Genomic DNA, 22,007 nt, shown 5'->3' on the forward strand with positions numbered 1-22,007 from the left:
TGGAAAGATATTTAGATCTTCTGTAATTTAACATTTCATAATTTTCAGTGTGTAGGCCATATACATCTTTTTGTTGTATTTCATACTTTTTGATACTATTGTAAGTGATAGTTTAAAAAAATAATTCCAATTCTTGATTTATTGCTAGTATGGAGATACAATTGATTTTTGGGTGTGGGTCTTATATCCTGCAATCATGTTAAATTCATTGATTAGTTCTTGTAATTTTTTTTTTTGTAGATGTCTTTAGCTTTTCTACATAGATAATTATGTTGTGTACACATAAAATAAATTTTTTCTCTTTTTTCCCTCTTTTTTTCTTTCTAAACTGGATTCTTTTTATTTCTTTCCTTACTGCACTGGCTAGACTTGCTGAATCCCCACTAATCCAATGTTGAAGAAGCAGTGAGATCAGACATTCTTGTTTTGTTCCTCATTTTAGAGGAAAGCATTCTTTCACCATTAAGCATGTTAGCTTAGGGTTTTTTTTGTTAGATACCCTTCAACAGGTTGAGGAAATATCTTTTTCCTTGTTTGCTGAGAGTTTATTAGAAAGGAATATTGCTCTTATCACTTTTTTTTCTGATTCTACTGAGATAACGGTATAGTTTTCTTGTTGATAATGATGAAATAATTTAATTTTTTGATTGCATTTCATGGATAAACACTACTTCATTATTTTATTAGTTATCTTGCCTCATAACAAATTTTTTTAAAATTTATTTCTTTTCAGCATAACAGAATTCATTGTTTATGCACCACACCCAGTGCTCCATGCAATACTTGCCCTCCATAATACCCACCACCTGGCTCCCCCAACTTCCTATCCCCCGCCCCTTCAAAACCCTCAAATTGTTTTTCAGAGTCCATAGTCTCTCATGGTTCATCTCCCTTTCCAATTTCCCTCAACTCCCTTCTCCTCTCCATCTCCCTATGTCCTCCATATTACTTGTTATACTCCACAAATAAGTGAAACCATATGATAATTGACTCTCTCTGCTTGACTTATTTCACTCAGCATAATCTCTTCCAGTCCTGTCCATGTTGATACAAAAGTTGGGTATTCATTCTTTCTGATGGAGGCATAATACTCCGTAGTATATTTGGACCACATCTTCCTTATCCATTCATGTTTTCTTATTTTTTATTTTTATTTATTTATTTTTTTAAAAGTTTTTTTATTTATTTGACAGAGAGAGATCACAAGCAGGCAGAGAGGCAGGCAGAGAGAGAGGAGGAAGCAGGCTCCCCGCCAAGCAGAGAGCCCAATGCGGGGCTTGATCCCAGGACCCTGAGATCATGACCTGAGCCGAAGGCAGCGGCTTAACCACTGAGCCACCCAGGTGCCCCGCCATTCATCTTTTGAAGTTGCCACATAACAAATTACCCTGAAACATACTCGCTTAAAATACACATATTTATTATCTCATGGTTTCTGTGGGTCAGGAGTCTTGGGGTGATTTGCGTATCTTCTTTGCTTTAGGGCCTCTCACAGTGTTGCAGTTAAGTTGTTGGCCAGGGCTGTGTTCTCATATGTAGGCTTGGTGGGAGAAGGATCTGCTTATAAGCTCACCCATGTGGTTGTTGGTAGAATTTAGTTCTTGACAGGTTGTTAGACTAATACAATAGTTCCTCAGGTGTTACCTAGAGGGCTCCCTTAGTCCTTTGCCGCCACATTTGGTCTCTCCATGGATTATTTCACAGAAATAATCTTGAAATAATCTCATCAAAGTGAGCAAGCAAGAGTGCCAAGAGAGCTGTGAAGCAAGATTGAGATTTCTTTCTTTTTTTAAAAAATATTTTATGTATTTATTTGACAGAGAGAGAGAGAGAGAGGGAGAGAGGGAACACAAAGGGGGAGTGGGGGAGGGAGGAGCAGGCTTCCCACCAAGCAGGGAGCTTGATGTGGGATTTGATCTCAGGACCCTCGGATCATGACCTGAGCCGAAGGGAGACGCTTAATGGCTGAGTCACCCAGGCGCCTGAAATTGTTTTCTTATAGCCAAATCTTCAGAGCGACACCCTATCATTTGTACATCATTCTATTTGTTAGAAGCAAGTTAGAAGCAAGATTTAGCCTCCCCACTCCCACAGGAACTGGATTATACATGGGCGTGAATGCCAAGAGGTGAATATTGTTAATTATTTCAGTGGCTGCCTACCACAATCATACTGTATTGTTGAATTAGAGTTTTTAAAATTTATACAGAATTTTGTACCCATGTTATTGAGGTCTGTCGTTTCTTTATAATGTCTTTGTGTTGTTTCCTATCAAGATAATTCTGGTCTCAGAATGAGTTGAAAAGTAGTTCCTTTTCTTCATTTTCTGGAGAAGTTTGTTTGGAATTGGTATTTCCTCCTGCATTTGGGAAAATTTGATGAAGCCATCTGTACTATCGTTTTACTTATTTTCATGTATTTCAGGTAAAGTTTTTAACTGCATATTCAACTTGTTTAATAGTAATAGGTCTATTCTGGTTCTCTCTCTTTGAATGGTTCTTTGAAGGAAGTTGCCCATTTCCTCTACATTGTCAAATTTATTTGCATAATGTTGTTCATAATGTCCTTTTAAGATGTCTATAATCTGTAGCAATGACCCCTTTTTCATTCTTTGATATTAGTTAGCAGTTGATGTTTTCTGTTAATTTCCTTATTGCCTGGCCAAAATTGACCAGTTTTATTGATTTTCTCAAAGAACTAGATTGGGGTTTTTCTCTTCAGTTTTTGTTGTTTTTGTTTGTTTGTTTTGTTTTTTCCTTTTTCTTTTTGACACTTCAATTTCTGCTCCAATGATAACTACTTCTGCTTAATCTGGATTAATATGCTGTCTTTTTTTATGGTTTCTTAGAGGGAAATTAATAATCTCAGCTTTCATTCTAAGAACTACTTAATGACATCTCATATTGCTGTGTTGTGTTTTCATTTTCATTCAGTTCAAAATTATTGTCTAATTTTCCTTTTGATTTCTTCTTTTACTCATGGATTATGTTCAGTTGAGTTATTTAATGTCCAGGCATTTAGGATTTTCTAGAGATTTTTGTTACTGATTTCCAGTGTGTTCCAAAGTATGGTTGTGTATTATATGACCTTGAATCCTTTGATAAGTATTGACACTTGGTTTTTGGCCCCAAATAAGGTCTGTTCTGTAGGCACTTGAATGTGTATTCTGCTGTTACTTTGGAGTGTCTTAGTATAGTCAACATGGTTGATAGTGTCAGTAGAGTCTTCTATATCCTTACTTGTTTTTTGTCTTGTATTATCGATTATTGGGATGGAATTACTGAAATCTCTGGATTTGTCTATTTTTCTTTGCATTTCTATCAGATTTTGTTCTCTTACTTTGAATCTCTGTTATTAGGTGTAAATGTTTAAGGTTATGTTGTCATGATGAGTGGATCTTTTTATCATTATGGAATGACCTTTACCTCTGGCAGTATTTTGGCTTATGTTATCATAGTAAATGTTTTTATCCTTTTACTTTAAAAAACAAAATATGGTAAAAAAACACATATAATATTTATCATTGTAGTAGTTTTAAATGTGTAGTTCATAGCCCTAAGCTCTTTCATATTGTGTAACTGAAAACTGGAATCCTTTTTCTTTTAATCTATGTGTCTTTATAGTTTAAGTCCTTTAATTGTATGTGTGGATCTTTTATACTTAATGTGATTATTGATATGGCTAGTTTTAGTCCATTTTGCCTTTTTTTTTTTAAGATTTTATTTATTTATTTCACAGAGACAGCGAGACAGGGAGTACAAGCAGAGGGAGTGGGAGAAGGAGAAGCAGGGAAGCAGGCTTCCCGCTGAGCAGGGAGCCCGATGCAGGGCTGGATCCTGGCAGACACTTAATGATTGAGCCACCCAGGCACCCCTTGCTTATTGTTTTTTATTTGTCTTTTCTTTGTCCTGTTTTTGGGCTTTGTATTTGGAATAAGCAAATATTGGTTATAATTCTGTTTTTTCTTATTGGCTTATTGGTTATAACTGTTTAGCAGGTTTAGCCTGCTTTCTCCTTTGTCTCTGCCTGTCTCTCTGCCTACTTGTGATCTCTGTCTGTCAAAAATAAAATAATAAAAAATCTTAAAAAAAAATAAAGTGTTATCCTTTAAAGAGCTGTAAATAAGAAAAAAAATCTTTTTTTAAAAAAAATTTATTTATTTATTTGAGAGAGAGATCACAAGTAGGCAGAGAGGCAGGCGGGACAGCGGGGGTGGGTGGGGGGGTGGGGTGCAGGCTCCCTGCTGTGCAGAGAGCCCTATGCGGGGCTCAATCCCAGGACCCTGAGACCATGACCTGGGCCAAAGGCAGAGGCTTAACCCACTGAGCCACCCAGGCACCCCAAGAAAAAATCTTATGTATTTGCAGATACCATTTCCATTGTTCATTTCTTTGTTCAGATCTATTTACCTAATTTTGTCCTTATTCCTGAAAGATTTCTTTCAACATTTCTTTTTGTGCAAACCTGTTGGTGATTAATTCTTTGAACTTCTGTGGCCTTTATTTTGCCTTTTTTTAAAAAGGAATTTTTTCTAGATATTAAATTTTAAGTTCCTTTTTTTTTTTTTTTTAAGATTTTATTTATTTGAGAGAAATAGAGAGAAAGTGAGCATGATTGGGGGGAGGGGAGAGAGAGCAAGAGAAGCATGCTCACTGCTGAGCAAGGAGCCCAACCTGGGCCCCAATCCCAGGACCGTGGATTCATGTTCTTTCCTAAAGGCAGATGCTTAACCCACTAAGCCACCTAGGTGCCTCTTAAGTTACATCTTTTTAAGTACAAGTCTTCCTTCTTTTAAATTTTTTTAATTTTTAAAGATTTTATTTTTTGTCAGAGAGAGAGCATAAGCACAGGGGCAGTGGCAGGCAGAACAGGCAGAGGAAGAAGCAGGCTCCCTGCTAAACAAGGAGCCTGATGTGGGACTTGATCCCAGGACCCTGAGTTCATGACCTGAGCCAAAGGCAGACATTTAACCTGCTGAGCTGCCCAGGCATCCCAAGTCCATCTTTGACTTAAGATGAGTTACATACTGATAAACCCATCCTAAGTTGAATATATTGTAAACCAAAAATGTATTTAATATACCTAACCTTCTAAACATCATAACTTAGCCTAGGCTACTTTAAATATGCTTAGAATGCTTTCATTAGCCTATAGTTGGGCAAAGTTATCTAACACAAAGCCTCTTTTGTAATAAAGTATTGAATATCTCATGTAATATATTGAATGCCATACCAAAAATGTAACACAGAATGGTTGTATGGGTACAGAATTATTTTAAGTGTATTAATTATTTATTCTGGTGATTGCGTGACTCACTGAGGGCTGTAGCTTGCTGTCACTGCCAGGCATAATGAGAGAGCATTGTACTACATACCACTAGCCTGAGAAAAGATCACAATTTCAAGTATGGTTTCTTTGGAGTGCATATCACTTTCATACCATTATAAAGTTGAAAAATTATAAATCAAACCATTGTTAAGTCAGGACCATCTGTACTTATTAAATATTATACTTTCTTAATTTCTCAATTGCATTGTTGCTGGGAAGTCTGCTGTCATCATTTTCTTAAGTTTTTAAATTTTTTTATGGAATGTATCCTTTTTTTCTTTCTGGGTACTTTAAAAGTTTTCTCTATTACAGGTTTTGAGCTGTTTATCACATAACTTGGCCTTTTCTTCATGGTTCTTATGTTTGAAGTCCATTGAGCTTTTGGAAGGAATTTTTGTGTTCATAATTTTTATTGAATTCAGAAAGTTTTTGGCCTTGTTTCTTAAAATATTTGGGTTCTTTTTTTTCTATTCACTGGATAGTTTCTGTAGTTGTGTCATTCACTAATATTTTTTTCTTTAATTATATCTGTGATGTATTTATAGTCTCCATCATGATTTTTTTTTAATCTCTGCAGGTTCGTTAAATATATAGTCCATATCTCATTTAATTTGTTGAGTATATGGAATAGTGTTACAATAATTATTTTAATGTCTTTGCTAATCTTGTATCTGTGTCAATTTATAATTGATTTTGATTTTGATTTTTCCTCATTCCATCTTACCTTTTCCTGCTTCTTTACATGCTTTGTGATCTTTGGATACTAGACATTTTGCATTTTACCATATTGAGTGCTAGGTATTTTTGTATTTTACAAAACTGTTTTGGGATATAGTTAAATCACTTGGAAACAGTTTGTTCCTTTTATGTCTTGATTTAAGATTTGTTATTTGAGCAGGGTTCAGTTAGGTTAGGGTAATTATTCCCCACCATTGCTTACAGAAAACCATTCTGAATACTCTACCTAATGCCCAGTCGATGTGAGGTTTTCAGTTTGGCTAGTAGGAACAAGAACTTTTCCTTGCCCTCTGTGAGCTCTGGACATTGTTCCCCTCTAATCCTGTTGGATGGTTTCTGTACCCAACTTTTGTTTTCTCATAGTCCTGTGCTAATCAGTATTCTCCCAGAATACTTGATGGGCATCTTCATTGCAGCTCTTTCTTCTCAGGTACTTAGGCCTATGAATTCCAGCCACCTTGGTTTTGCTGGACTCTCAGCACCATTTCTCAAATCAGGTAATCCACTCAGTTTTGCCTCGATTCTCCTCCCTTTGCCATTTTGAAGACTTAAAAGGCGGCAAACTGCAGCATTTATAGGGCTCACTTCATCTTGTTTCCGTTTGTCAGAGATCATAGATGTTCATAGCTTGATACCAGGTATTTCGTAAGCTACTCTTTTATGTATTTTGACTGGCTCTTTGGAAGCAGGAGAGGTTAATCCAATCCTTGCTACTTCATTTTTTAGCTGGAAGTAAAACTCCCAATGATTTGAAGGTTCAGTTCACATTTGACTATGATTTAGAGAAGTATTTTAGTTCGATTTAAGTTATGCCGGTTTGCTTTAGAGTTTAAGGAGAAATGGCATAGCATTATATAAAAATGAGTCAAATACTAGATGTGTATTGAGCACTGCTATAAAGTTCCTTCATACCTTATATAAATAAACTAGTATACTATATAATACTACCATATTTAAACCTGCAGGAATTTCCTGTCCTTTTTCCAGATGTTGTTTAAACATATTTCAAGATTGTCACCTTGTGATTAAAGTAATAATTTTGTCAACTCTTAAGGTACCCAAACCCTTTTTATTTTTATTTTTTAAATATTTTATTTATTTGAGAAGAATGGTCAGAGAGAGAGGTAGAGGGAGAGGGAAAAGCAGACTCCCTGCTGAGCAGGGAGCCCAACATGGGGCTCAACTGCAGGACCCTAGGATCATGACCTGAGCTGAAGGCAGATGCTTAACTGACTGAGCCACCCGGGTGCCCCTTCCCAAACCCTTTTTAACTCTTGTTCTCATTTTGTGAAAAACAACACTAAACTTACCTTAATGAAGTTTACATTTTGTGTTAAGTCTTCTTTTTATAGTTCTCAAAGTATACCCCATGTTTGCTATTTTGCCTGTTATTTGAAAATCAGGTAAAGAAAAGAAAAACTGCAAAATATGGTTTTATCTTACAGATAGTAAAAGGAATATATGTTGATATGGCATATAAAAGCCTCCTTCACGTATAAAATGGGTATGTTACATGTATTATGAAGGTGTGACACCTTGAAATAAAATTTCAAGGAAAAGCTAAGCTTTGAATTCTTTACAGAATGAGTTTTTCCACACGCAGCCCCCCTAGGTGGGGTGTGTTTTTGTGTGTTTGTATGTACAGTTTGTGTGGATAGAGAGGCATTGGTAAATAAAAGTCTGAGAAAACGTTAAGGAAAGCAGCTATATTAATGGATTCTGCCTTTGGGGAAGGGGGCAGATAAACACAAGTGCAGGGATTTTTGTTGCATTGATCCTGCTAAGAAGTTACTGATTTGCTTATAGAGTAATATTTCTACCTGGGCTCTTGATCTTACATGATTATTAAATATCAAGTATGTAAGTTTTAGATAAGAAAATCTTAATTATTGCCACTTAAGGTTATTTTTACCAAGAACTTATAAGTGTAACAAAATACGTTTATGATGTGCTTGAGATCTTTGCTATAAAAATTTTAAAAAAGGAAATTGCTTTCAGGTCTTTGTCTGAAGCTATGTCAGTGGAAAAAATTGCTGCAATCAAAGCCAAAATTATGGCTAAGAAAAGATCTACTATCAAGACTGACTTAGATGATGACATAACTGCCCTTAAACAGAGAAGTTTCGTGGATGCTGAGGTAGATGTGACACGAGACATTGTCAGCAGAGAGAGAGTATGGAGGACACGAACAACTATCTTACAGAGCACAGGAAAGGTAATTAAAGTTTTTCACTCCTTCATTAGAGTATGTATAACTTGTCTGTGAGTGGTTATAGAATTGGCTGAATTTGCTATTACTAGCAATTTTCAAGTTTTATCTCCAAAAGATCAGTAATAATGTAGATTTCTAAGTAGCCGTATTTACCATTTAGTGGTTGTTGGTCACCAAAGAAACTGATGAAAATGTCTGAATCACAGTGCAAACCTCTTGATTTGCACCTCATTTTTAAATCCAGTGAATAGCCCAGTTTTCTTGTTGATGAGATTTTTGCTTCAACCTAATGAGGAGGGGAATGTTGATGGCCAGCTATGTGGTTATTAATATTGTTATTCATTTTTTTCCCCACAAAGTAGGAGCTTATGAAAATCAATATTTATTTATGTATTTTATACATTATATTCTGTTGTGTGGATGTAGCAATATTTATTTATTCTTTATTAATGGCATTGAGTGGTTTATTTGTTTTTATAGTTATAAGATTGTGGAATTTTTTTCCTCTCCCTTTTCGTCCTTTCCTTCCTCTCTGACTCCTTCCCTCTCTATTCACAATTATAAGTAATGCATTAAAAAATCCTTATACATGTACCTTTGTGCATTTATGTGCATACAACCAAAGGATTAATTCCTAGAAGCAAATTTTGGGTTAAAGATGTACACTTTAAATTTTGAAAGTTTAAAAATTTGGAAGATTCTGGATATGTGGTATCCTAATGCATCTCCAGAAGATTGCTTTGGTTCTCTTTCACTGGCACATTTTCATCTGTCTTTCCCTCACCTCCCAATTTTCTCTGAAAGAGTGTTGAAGTATGTGAGGTTACCAATGAGAGCTTGTTTGGAGGTTCTAGCAGGGGAGCGCAGCTACTCGTATACCCTTGACCGGAGAATGGTCCTCTCCTCTATCGGGGATGGTCGTCCTCTTCGACCGAGCGCGCAGCTTCGGGAGGGACGCACATGGAGCGGTGAGGGAGGAAGGGGACACCCGCCTAGCCAGCCAGATCAGCCGAATCAACCCTGGCGATCAATGGGGTGACAGATGTCGCAGCCAGATCGCCCTCACATCCGTGAGGTTACCAATGAAAGTGAACTTAAACTTTGGTCAAGACAGACTGGTTTTATTTGTAGATCTGGATTCTGGTCTTAAATTTACTGTGCCATGTTAGTAGGATTCAGGTTACTTAAAAAGAGTAATATGAGGGAAATAACTTTCTTCCTTTTGTACTTTGTCCTATTTTACAAAGTACTTGAGGTTAAGTTTAGGAATTATTCCTCAGAGCTTAGAACTAGAGAAACCTGAGGATATAAACTTCAGTTTTTGTATTTACAGTAAAATGATCTGTTTCTCATTTTCACTGCATAATGTGGCTAATAGTTGAATATTACAACCTGCTTATGTTCTACCAGTGTTCATTGTAATAGCCCCCAAATTTGAATCTTATAGTAAAGGAATAAAACGTACCTTCTGTGCTCCATCTTACTTTTAGACCAAACATTAAATTTTCAAAATCTGAGATGAACAATTTTCTTTGAGCTCTAGGTGGCAGGGTTTTACCATCATTTTAAAACCTAGTGCTCTAATTTAAGTTAGTGTTGTTGCTATCACAGTATAATTTAAGAAATAACTTATAGTTTAAGAACTGTTTGGTAGCTGTTTGGTTTACTTCTGTGAGCATTAACATTTTTAAAAACCAGAAACAACTGTTTTGACTGATAGTCTTTCTGTATATGGCTTTCATCTCCTGAACACTAAAAATCCTTTTAGGTACTCAGTCCTAATAGACCCTATGATTTTAGATAGATCTTATTATTACTGGGGATTAGGGTAAATTTCTGGAATTTCTGGAATAAAAAGTTGATGAGAAAAATAAGTATGTTCCTTTATAATTATATTATTATTGTAAGCAACCCATATAAAGCAACCCAGTTTTATAAAGTCATTAAGAATATACTTATAAACTTAAATAAGGTAATGTTCGTTATTGAAAAGTTGATTTAAAAGAGATCATTAAAAGGAAGATTATAATCACCTGTAATTCTAGGACATAAAAATAGCTGATAACATGGATTCTTCTAGAGTTAGTGTCTCTTACACAGTTCTTTATTATTTTTAAAGTTTGGGATTTGATTTTCATGCATTTTTAGTGATTTTCATAGTAGGATTAAGACTTTGTTTGCATTTTACTGTGTTGACTTTTGTCCTGCTGGTGCAAAAGCAGTGGTTGGTTAACTCCTGGTATTTTGCCATGAATCAAGTTTTTAAAAATACTTCCCAATTTGAAAATCTCTTAAAAGCATGCAATAACTCCTAACAAAGAGTATTTTAAAACCTTCCACATCTCATATAAATTGTAGCAATCTGAGATTAGCACTAGAGTTTATTATACCTAGAAGAAGATAGAATTGATTTCTTTAAAAATTAAGAAGCCTCTTGTGACAGCAAATCTCATTCTTACTTCAATAGCTTGTTTCTTAGCTACAAATTTGAATAGATGCAGAATATGAATAAATTTATAGCCAATTAAACAGTTTAAGTATAATAAAAATAAAAGGGTAACAGTGTGTTTATCATATTTGGTTTGGGGATCAATTTTTAGTGGTAGTTCGATTTTTATTGTGTGTAGAGTAAAGAACACCTCAGTGATGTAGTAGAGAAGAACTAAAGGAAGAAAAGTCTGAAATTATTTATTAAATAAACTTACTGCTTTGAATACTTAATTTTAAGTGGACTGATTAAGATCCATTTATATTTTAGAATTTTTCCAAGAATATTTTTGCAATTCTTCAGTCTGTGAAAGCTAGAGAAGAAGGGCGGGCGCCTGAGCAGCGACCGGCCCCAAATGCAGCACCTGTGGTATGTTTTACTGCTTATATATTATTTTTAATTAAAATGACTCTTGTTTTTCAGTATTGTAATTTTGAAAACATCTCATCTTAAAGTTCTTAAATCAGTACTTTTAAACCTTTTCTTGCTTCAGTATTCTTGAAATATGTGAAAATTTTTCCCGCCATTAAAGCTTACACAGTGAGATCTCACCTCACAGAAGTTATATTGGCCATTATCAAAAAGATAGGAAGTAAGTGTTGGCAAATATATGGAGCAAAAGGAACCCTCGTGTACTCGTGGTGGGAATGTTAATTGGCATAGCCACTAGGAAAAGCAGCATGGAGGTTGCTCAGAAAATTAAAGAACTGCTGTATGAACCAGCAGTTCTCCTTCTGGATATTTATTTGAAGAAAATGAAAACACTAACTTGAAAACTAACTTGAACATCTTAATGTTCACTGCAGCATTATTTACAGTAGTTAAGATATGGAAACAAGTGTCCATGGATGGATACATGGATAAAGAAATTGTGATATATACATACAATAGAATATTATTCAGCCATAAAATATAATGTAATTTTGGCCTTTTTTTTTTTTTTTAAGATTTTATTTATCTATTTGACAGAGAGAGAGAGAGCACAACTAAGCAGAGTGGCAGGTAGAGGGAGAAGGAGAAACAGGCTCTTTATTGAGCAGGGAACCAGATGCAGGGTCAATCCCAGGACCCTGGAATTATGACCTGAGCCCAGGGCAGACGGTTAACTGACTGAGCCACTCAGGCACCCCTAATTTTGACTTTTGTGACAACATGGATGGACCTTGAGGACATTATGCTAAGTGAGATAAGTTAGAGAAAGACAAATTACCTTGCTATCTCCTTTATATGTGGAACCTAAAAGCAAAGCAAACTTATAGATACAGAGTACAGATTGGTGGTTACTAGAGGTGGGGGTGGGTAAGAAATGTGAGAAGTAGGTAAAGGGAGTCAGAAGATAAACCAACAACAACAGTAACAAAAAAAAAAAAAAGAAAAAAACAACCAAGCCACCAAAACAGGAAAAAAAAAGTTACTTAAGCAATAGTTCTTAGAGATGTACTTGAATTAGAATCTGAAAGAGGTAAGTTAGGAAAAGCCCTCTGAGAGTTGTATAAAGTAAGTAACAGACCTATTACTCATTGTTGCTTGGGAGAATCATTACCATTGTTAGAGATATGAATGTTACAGTCCATTTTGGAGCTTTTTCTGAAATCATTGGTATCTGTGACTTCCTGGTAAATGTGTTTCTCCTCATCTCATAGATCATTGGTTCTTTCATGGTACTTTAGTTTCAGCCATTTGGAGAGTTGACTGCCTCACTCATTGAGTTGCCACTTAGGACCCCTCCAAAGTAAATTTCATGTATGACATATAGCCTGTATTTAAACTCAAACATGTCCTCCAGTTTTGTTGAAAATCCTTCCAGCTAGTTTCATAGGATCCAACAAAGGTAATAAATATAAATATTTTTATGTTATATAGTGTTCTTTTTAAAGTATATTAAAATTTGGAAGAGTGCTAATACACTCTTTGCAAGATCTAGTAGTTTTGCTTGTTCCTAAAATCATTGGTATTTAATTAAGAGGTAGGGGACTTTTATTCGTATTTAGGTTAATACTTTGAGTTGACTTCCCAGCAAGGACTTAAGTAACTACTATTGTCAGTCATTGTGCTGACACAAATACAAGAGATACCTGTCCTCTTTGAGCTTAAAGTCTAGTAGGACATAGAGATGAGTAAAAAAAAAAAAAAGTAGCGAAACATATACTGTGATGGTAAAACATAGGGTGCTTATGATTATGAATTGGTTGATTTGAATAGCATTGGTAGGAAACTTATGTCAGATCTTAGAACAGTTAAACCATTGTCCCTGTGATTGAATTTTTTCTGTCTTTCTGTAATCATTAAGATACATAAAAATTTTGGGCACCTGTGTGGCTCAGTGGGTCAAGCCTCTTGCCTGCGGCTCGGGTCATGATCTTGGGGTCCTGGGATCAAGGATTGCATCGGGCTCTCAGCTCAGCAGGCAGCCTGCTTCCCTGTGGAGCTCAGTCCCAGGACCCTGAAATCTTGATCTGAGCGTAAGGTAGATGCTTAACTAACTGAGCCACCTGGGCACCCCAGGCTGAATTTAGGTAAAGTATTTGTGAATTAAGTTGACATCATTAGGTTGACAACTTATTCTAAGTATTTTAACAAGTAACATCTTTATTAGCTTCAGTCTTATCTTGTGCATTTATAGTGGGTTTATTGTCATAGTTGTCATATTTATTTAAGTATTAATAACAGTTTGGAGAGTAATTTTGTTAAAACACTCTAAAATATCAGTTCAGTAAGCTTTGAATTAAGTTTTTTATTGTTAAAAATAATTCATAATTGGGGATTTATTATTTCATGAAGAAGTTTAGGTAGTAAGAATGAAATTATTAAGCACACCTACTTTATTTCTGCAGTTTTGTGTTTTGCCATGATACAAGTTTATTTGGAGTCCTTTGCTCTTGTCCCTTATGCAATGATAATTTTCTACCAGTAAATAATATCTTGAAAATAAACATCAAATTATTCTCCACTTTTGTCTTACTGCCTAGTGTAAGGAAAAAGCTTAGAAAATAATACACTTATTGTGGTTCTTCTTCTGAGTTTTAAGTAACAATTTAAAATATTAACATGTAACTCATAATTAATTTTTCTGTAGGATCCTACATTGCGTACCAAACAGCCTATCCCAGCTGCCTACAACAGATATGACCAGGAAAGATTCAAAGGAAAAGAAGGCAAGTTACTTAGTTTTATATTTCCCTTACTGTGGTGGTGATGAATGTGAGAGGTGGTATAGCTTGATGTTTACTATGAGCAGGTGTTGGCAACCATCTGCAGGCCAAGTCTGGCCCACCACATATTATAAATAAACTTTTGCTAGAATACAGTGGTATTCATTTATGTATTATCTGTGGTTCCTTGGTGCTGTGACAGCAGTGTTGAGTTGTGACAGAGATTGCGTGGCCTGCAGAGCCATTAAAATACTATCTGGTCTTTTTTTTTTTTTTTTTTTTTAATAAAGATTTTATTTATTTATTTGACAGAGAGAGATCACAAGCAGGCAGAGAGAGAGGAGGAAGCAGGCTCCCTGCTGAGCAGAGAGCCCGATGTGCAGCTCGATGCGCGGCTCGATCCCAGGACTCAGATCATGACCTGAGCTGAAGGCAGCGGCTTAACCCACTGAGCCACCCAGGCGCCCCCTATCTGGTCTTTTACAGAATAAATTTGCCAACTCTTGGGGTGCCTGGGTGGCTCAGTTAGTTAAGTGTCTGACTCTTGATTTCATCTCAGGGCATGATCTCAGGGTTCTGAGATTGAGCCCCATGTTGGGCTCCACAATGGGTGTGAAGCCTGCTTGGGATTCTTCTCCCTCTCTCATCTCCCCCCACCCCCACCCATACTTGATTGTGCTCTTTATCTCTCTCTCTCTCAAAAAAAAAATGCCAACCCCTGGTTCAACTTCATGGATTCTGGATCCAGGTTGCCTGTATCACAGTTACTTTTTGCGTGAATTTAAATAAATTAACTGTGTTCTGTTTTAATTTCTTCGTTGTTTCATTGCAATACAATAGTAGTGGTAGTATCTATCTTTTAATTTCATTGTGGGGATTAGACTAGTTAATAATGTGTCTAGAATAGTGACTGGTATATAATAAGCTATCTATAAATATTTCCCGTTATTTAGTATTCTGCTTCTCAGAAGTTCAGACTGGAGATTCTATATATCAAATCATGTTTCTGAAGTTGCACATGTATACATTAAGAAATTGGGAAGTATTGAATTTAGTAACTATGTGAGGGCTTATTTTGGGGTAGCCTACATGGTATACTGGCTAATGCAGTAGTGAACCATTTCCATGTTATTGTGGTGGTTAGTGAAGTGGTACTAATGTCATTGTAATTTCTCTTGGGATCTTCATTTATTTTGATTTGTGGGAAAAAATGAGGTAGAAGCAACTGGAAGTTTAACTTCTCCATTTAAATTTCACTAAAGGATATATTGCTTCTGTACTTTGTGTGCTGACTTCATTTACTGGTTAAAGGCATGTCCTGTGAAGACATGCTGTAGAAATACAGTGGTTCATTCTTTTATTCACTGTAGTTTTTCTTGTGGAATGAATTATGTAAAGTAGGTTTGGCAAATTACAATCCTCTGTGGGTCAAATCAGGCCATGCCCATTTATTTACATATTTTGTTTATCTTACTTTTCCACCGATGTGTAAAATCAGCCGTTGTGCAGTCAAATGCTCTACCACTGAGCTATACCCCCAAAATCAGCCGTTGTGATAGAGGCATATAGCTTGCAATGTGTAAAATACTTAATATATTTGTACTGATATAATATGCCTTTACAGAAAGGCATTTTTAGACTCTGTCTTGGAACCTTTATCATTATTTGCAGCATTGCTTTTATACAAATTATATATCATATACTTAGGATTGTAGTTTTAAAACAGAACTTTTCATAATTTAAGACCTTCTCATGATACTAGAAGCTTTTAGTGCTACTGTGAACGAGTATTAGAAGTAAATAATTTAAGGTTATAAAGTACTTTATTCAGTCTAATTTTTGATATTCCCAAAATATCAAAACTTTTGAACACAATTGTAGAAATAGTCTTAACCAACTTCTACAAAAGGCCTCACTGGCATGTATTGAATATATTTTTGGGACTAGTACTGCTTTTAAGGTTTTTCTCTTCATAGGCATGTAATTTAATTTTCTATGAATAGTACATTTGATGCTTTGTTACATTATTAAACTGTCAGATTATAACACAGATTATTACTTTAGTTTTGTTGTTGATCATGGAATGCATAAAATCTAATAGCAAGTCCCCTTTCTTTGTAGAAACGGAAGGCTTCAAAATCGACACTATGGGCACCTATCACGGTATGACACTGAAATCTGTAACGGTAAGTCACTTTAACTGCAGAGGTTCTTTTGTTCCGGGCATTTTATGTGAGTAGCAGATGTTGAAGAAAGTCTTTGTTCTCCATTATTTTCTGTTTCAGACGTTTATCTTTAATGAATAATTGTGCTGATAATCTGTAGGTTGGGTTGGTTGATTTGTGGATATCCTTCTTTTGGTTTAACTGAGTTGATTGTGTTTAAATAAAAGCTGTTTTGGTTAACTTGCAAGTAGGATGGGTGCTCCCTGGTTAGAGTATTTAATGCGAGGGAGTAGTTGCAAAGTCTGGTTTGGACTTTCCATAGTCTCTTATGTTTTTTAAAATGTAATGCCTTGTGCTCTTTAAGGAAACCGATTGTAATGGTTAATGTAATATTTACAAAGTGCGTACTTAACCAGAACCAGGTACTTAGAGGACTGCACTTAAAAGCCTTTGGCTCACTTTTGGCAGACTTTCTTTTATATATATTTTTTAACACACTGAAAATGATTATTTCCGGATGTTCTGTTTAGGCTGTGTTTAACACAATTTTTATTTAGTCAGTGATAGATAGGACTTGGTAATGTAGAACAGGAATTCTATTAACCTTATTTTGAGTATTTATATTACAGATTATTATTATACTTGAAAATACTGTGTATATGTATTAGAGTACCACTAAATTTTAAAGCTAATACCAGACTTATTTTGTCTTTGTTTACTAATCATCAGATCTTTGAGGACTCAATATGACATGGAATCTTCATATATTTGGTGTGATTTCTCAGAATTAAGTTATATCTTGCCATACCTTCCAGAGCAGATAGCAAATAAACGTCGAGAATCTGATATTAAAAGTTGACCTTTTTTTTTTTCCTGGACTTCAAATTGGAATTGAGTATTAGATATTTTGCTAATACACTTGTTTTTTAAGTTGTCGTCAGATTTGTTTTTGTGTGACTGAAATTGTATGTGAGCTCATTAATTCATTTAACAAGTTCTTACTGAGCACTTGTGTCAGACTCTTCTTCTTTTTTTTTTTAATTAATTTATTTTTTGTCAGACTCTTCTAATTGCTGGGATTATAGCTGTAAATAAGACAGACAAGGGTTCTGTAGAGAGAGTAGTCAGAGAGGCCTCTCTGAGTAGGTGACACTTGAGCACAGCAGACCTTGCAGAAGCGCATTCGGTGAAAGATTGGTTATGATTGAGGCCCAGTAGAGCATAAATGAAGGCCAATATCTCCAGTGTGTAGTTAATGAGGGGAAGGTGGTAAAAGATTAGACAGACTCATCTTATGAGATCTGCCTAGTTCTTCTGACTTCAAAATGTAGCTCATGGGTGTAAGATTAAATTTTTGGAAGATTCATTTATTGACAGTTTCTTGGGAATAAAACTTGCCTACTGGCCATTCCCTAAGTGAATTATCATGGAACTGCATTTGTTATCCTTAGGTAACCATCAGGGGGACTTTTTTGTGGTTGTGGTCATTGTTTTAACTTTTGTCTCATCTGAAATGCCATGAAACTGGTTTCATTACTGAGCTTCTGTGCAAATAGTAAGACCAGTGATAGTTTTTATAGTGATGCTTTTTACAGAACAGTTTTTCTAGAATCCAAGGACAGCTTCTTAATTAAACAGAGTGATACGGCTCTGCTTCCTCATTAGACTTTGCTTCTAAATATACTTAAAATAGAGGTGAATTTAAACAAATTTATGGCGTTTATTTTTACAGCAATAATCACATATAGACATTGTGTGGGAACGCATCAGAAAGACTAAAAATGGTCAAATTGTTGGTACTTCCCATATTTTAATACCCTGTTTGAATCTCTGTACTCTTTGTTGTTGGAGCATGCATGCAGAGGTTAACCTTAAAAGCTTTGAAGTTGTTCTGATAATTATTTCTTTTTACTTGAATCTCAAGCTTAAGCTTCCAGTGTAATGTTTTTTCCTTGTCTTTTTTCTTTTGAAATTACTAGTTTCACCGACTTTGTCTTATTCTCCAAGGAGGATTTCTCTTGTGATATCCACCCAGACACACAAAAGCAGTTAAATGTATGTTAAAGGCTTTGTTGCACTGATGTGACTTCCTTTCTAGTTTACATATGAGCTCCTTTTAGGTACCACTGTTTTTCAGGGTTTTGACATGTGTAGGTGATCTACATAGTTACTAAAATTGTACCAGTCTGTATTAGGATTGGTCTGTATATCTTTTAAGTTCAAGACACCAGAGTCCTGTTAGATATAAGATTAAGTTAATCAGGTTGTGCAGATGTCTAGAAAATTTTTATGTAATTGATTTTTTGTCTTCATTTGTTATAGAGAAAAGGAGTATGTGATTTGACAGTATTTCTTAAGAGTCATGTTATTGAAATTTATGTTTATGAAGGCAGTAATTTATAGAAGTTCAATATATGAATAGAAGCCCAGGTATTTTTAAAGTTACAAGTTTATATAGTTGAATCTGGTTAGCTTTTGACATAGGCCAAGAAATACAGTAGTATAAGACATGGATGTTGGAGTTGCTAAAGGGCATGGCGAAGTTGGTAGACTTTCCCCAAAATGTGTTAGTTGGGTTATATAATGTTTAAGAAATAATAGATTAAATGGATTTTTATGGTACAGGAATTTCGTCATTTCTAATATATGTATATCTAAATCGAAAAACAAGAGTATGCACTCTTTCCCAGGATTGTTTGTCCCTTTTCTTCCTCCTTTTGAGAACACTGGAAAGAACTAGAATTGTGTAGTGAACTATCTTAGTCCTTATGGGTTGGGACCAGAAACCATTTAGTATAGGGAATACCAGAATGTATTTGCGAAGATTCTTTTTGTGAAAGGAGCCATCTTTAGACTAAGAAAGTGCTACTTGACAGTGCTTTTCATTGTATAGAAAAGAGGAGATGATGAAGACTTTTCTGTGTTGGCAGAGAACTTATCTGTTGTTCCACTAGAGTAGGAATAAAAAGATACAGTCACAGTGCATTCTTGTTATTTGTGAGGATTTGATAATTGAATTGAGGACTACTTCATTTTAACCTCCTAATCTAGCTTATTAATGTTCAGATAGGAAAGTAATATACTCTAGCCCCCATTTATTCTTTTCTTAGTTCTTACTGAATATCACTGACTCAGTTACTTTGCTGTCTTCATTTTTGAGGAATATTTTACACTCTGAAATTGTGCAGATCAGAAGCTTTCCCTTAAGATTGTTCTTTGATTTGACTCTAGTAGAATTGTAGTTTATATAATAAGCCTTTTCTTGGGAACCATTTTCCCAGTAGTAAGTACAGTTGGGTGGATATTCAGTATTTACAGTAGAGGTGTAGTCATCATCAACTTTCACTATTAAATAATATCCAGAATCTCAATCTCTCAGTATAAAGTTATATTCTTAATCAGGAGTGAATTTATTAGTAACTTTCCAGTTCCCATTTTATAAAGTTTCCTTCATTCTCATTTGGTTTTTGATTAATTTGTTCATCTTTGCTTGGAGTGTTAGGGGAGTGCTCTAGTAGTAGTAATGCTCTAGAGTTGTATCTTAAGAGTCCAGGCTAGCAGGAGATGGAGATGGTTGATTAAGACTTTATTACTAAACACTCTTCTTTCCTTCCCTTCTTTTCCTTTAGCAAATATTTTTTTGAGTGCTTATTATAATAGTTGTGTAGATTTTAAGGGTGCCTGTGGGAAAATTTCTTCTCAGAGTTAGATGCAGCATGTTTGTTTATAAATGCTAGTGCATTGACATCATATGCCTCTCTTAGCATACTTCTGGGATTATTCATTGTGCCAATCTAAATGTGGTCCCACATATGTTTTATTAGGCATCTGCTATCATTTAAAATTTTATTTTACGCAGTAAGATTTAAAAATAAAAATATGTCACAAAAAGAGTCTGGATTTTCACCTTCTTTTGAAAAGCTATCTGGCTTTTGGTAGCATAGTTAAGTCCTGGGTAGTCTAGTGTAGTAAGAGTCACACGGATCCAATGACTGCCTTTAGATGGGATGTTTTCTTTAGGTAGTCCGCAGACCTCACTGCTCTGTTGTCGTTGATAGTCTTTACTTATACAGTTGACCCTTAAACAACACTGAGGTTAGGGGTACTGACACCCCCTACCCCCTGCAGGCAGCTGAGATTCTGCATATAACTTTTGACTTGCCTAAACTTAACTACTAATAGCCTGTTGGTGAATGGAAGCCTTATAGGTAACATACAGCCTATTAACACATATTTTGTATGTTATATATATTATATACTATATCTTACAATAGAATAAACTAGGGAAAAGAAAACATTTAGAAATAAGAGGAATACATTTATGATACTGTACTACTAAAAAATCCACATATGAGTGCATTTGTGCAGCTCAAACCCATGTTGTTCAAGGATCAACAGTACTATCCTCTTAGACCCTACTGGCCTTTTATTTTTTTATTTTTTTATTTTCCTACTGGCCTTTTAGTTTGAAATCCCTGATCTGAATAAAGGCAGTGTTATCTTATTAAAGAGAAGGTAATCAGTTGAAAGCAGTATGTATTTAAGTGTTCAAAGTCAGTTCTGGCTTTGAATCCCAACTCTTCCATTCATTATGCCACTTAATGAAGGTGAGATTATTTAACCTTTCAGTGACGGATTTTGTTTTTATTTTGTAATAAAGAACTCACATCATAGTCTTATTGAGGACTGAAAGACACTATGTAAAATGCTTATTAGCACAGGAAAGACATCAAATAAATAATGTTTACTTTTATTAATGAATTTATGAATTTATATATAATTTCACCTTAATTGTACATGTAGGCAGCTTTAGCGTCACAGGTGTATTTAATATTACATGTTTAACGATGCCTTGTTCATTCAAAGTTATGAAGAGTTTATTTAAATATTATGAAAACTTGGGGCACCTGGGTGGCTCAGTGGGTTAAAGCCTCTGCCTTCGGCTCAGGTCATGATCCCAGGGTCCTGGGATCGAGCCCCACATCGGGCTCTCTGCTCAGCGCGGAGCTTGCTTCCCTTCCTTTCTGCCTGCCTCTCTGCCTACTTGTGATCTCTGTCTATCAAAAAAAAAAAAAATTACGAAAACTCTTTTCTTCTATAGTAATGGGAGTATTTTTACTGTGGCTGTGTATGTTTATCTTAGTGTTTTTTATCCTGTGAGAGAAAATTGCTGCAAAGAAGTTATATGGTGGGTAAGAACTTAGCTAGGTTAGGCTTTTCTGTCTACTTGTAGAGACCCATATATAAAAGGAAATGAGGGACACCTGGCTGCTCAGTTGGTGGAGCATGTGACTCTTGATCGCAGGGTCTTGAGTTTGAGCTCCACATCTCTGGCATAGATTTTACTTAAAAAAATTCTTTTAATGACATTTATTTAGATTTAAGTTATTTAATTTTATCATAAAAGTGTATGGGGAGGATGGGTGAAATTGGTAAAGGAGGTTAAGAGGTACAAACTCAGTTATAAAATAAGCCACATGGGATGAAAACCATAGCATAGGAATACATTCAGTATTGTAATACATATATCATGGTGAAGTATTTCATTGTATATATAATTATCAAATCACTATTTTTTATATTGAGAGTATATGAGCTATACTTCCAATAAAATTTTTTAAAAAATCAAAGCGTAATAAGTATTGGGACATTAGTATAAGGTAATAATTGTAAATAAGAATATTATTTTTATAATTCATAATTGTCTGCATTCTGTACTTATATTGGTATATTATTCTGCTTAAATATTATATTGCCCTTGAAATAATTTTCAAAACTTGCTGGCTATCTTGGTATTTCAGGGAACAGTGTGGTTCTGTCCTGTGTCAGCCTGAGCAGTATAAAGGTGCATCCCCTAAACAAAACAAAACATTATTTGGTTCTGTCAGTTACTTGTTCTGTGTCTTAAGTTTTTGAAGTTAATT

General features: G+C 35.1%; 1 protein-coding gene across 1 annotated transcript in view; it reads left to right on the forward strand.

Moving 5' to 3' along the window:
• The window catches only part of CDC73 (cell division cycle 73), a 117,380-nt gene that overhangs the window by 15,691 nt on the left and 79,682 nt on the right, over nucleotides 1-22,007 (forward strand). Inside the window, exons 7-10 of the mRNA XM_044266861.1 lie at nucleotides 8,065-8,281; nucleotides 11,037-11,135; nucleotides 13,843-13,921; nucleotides 16,040-16,104. Coding sequence (XP_044122796.1) covers nucleotides 8,065-8,281; nucleotides 11,037-11,135; nucleotides 13,843-13,921; nucleotides 16,040-16,104 — 460 coding nt within the window. The remainder of the gene's footprint in view (nucleotides 1-8,064; nucleotides 8,282-11,036; nucleotides 11,136-13,842; nucleotides 13,922-16,039; nucleotides 16,105-22,007) is intronic.

This window comes from Neovison vison, chromosome 10, assembly GCF_020171115.1.
Source record: "Neovison vison isolate M4711 chromosome 10, ASM_NN_V1, whole genome shotgun sequence".
Classification (NCBI taxonomy): Eukaryota; Metazoa; Chordata; class Mammalia; order Carnivora; family Mustelidae; genus Neogale; species Neogale vison.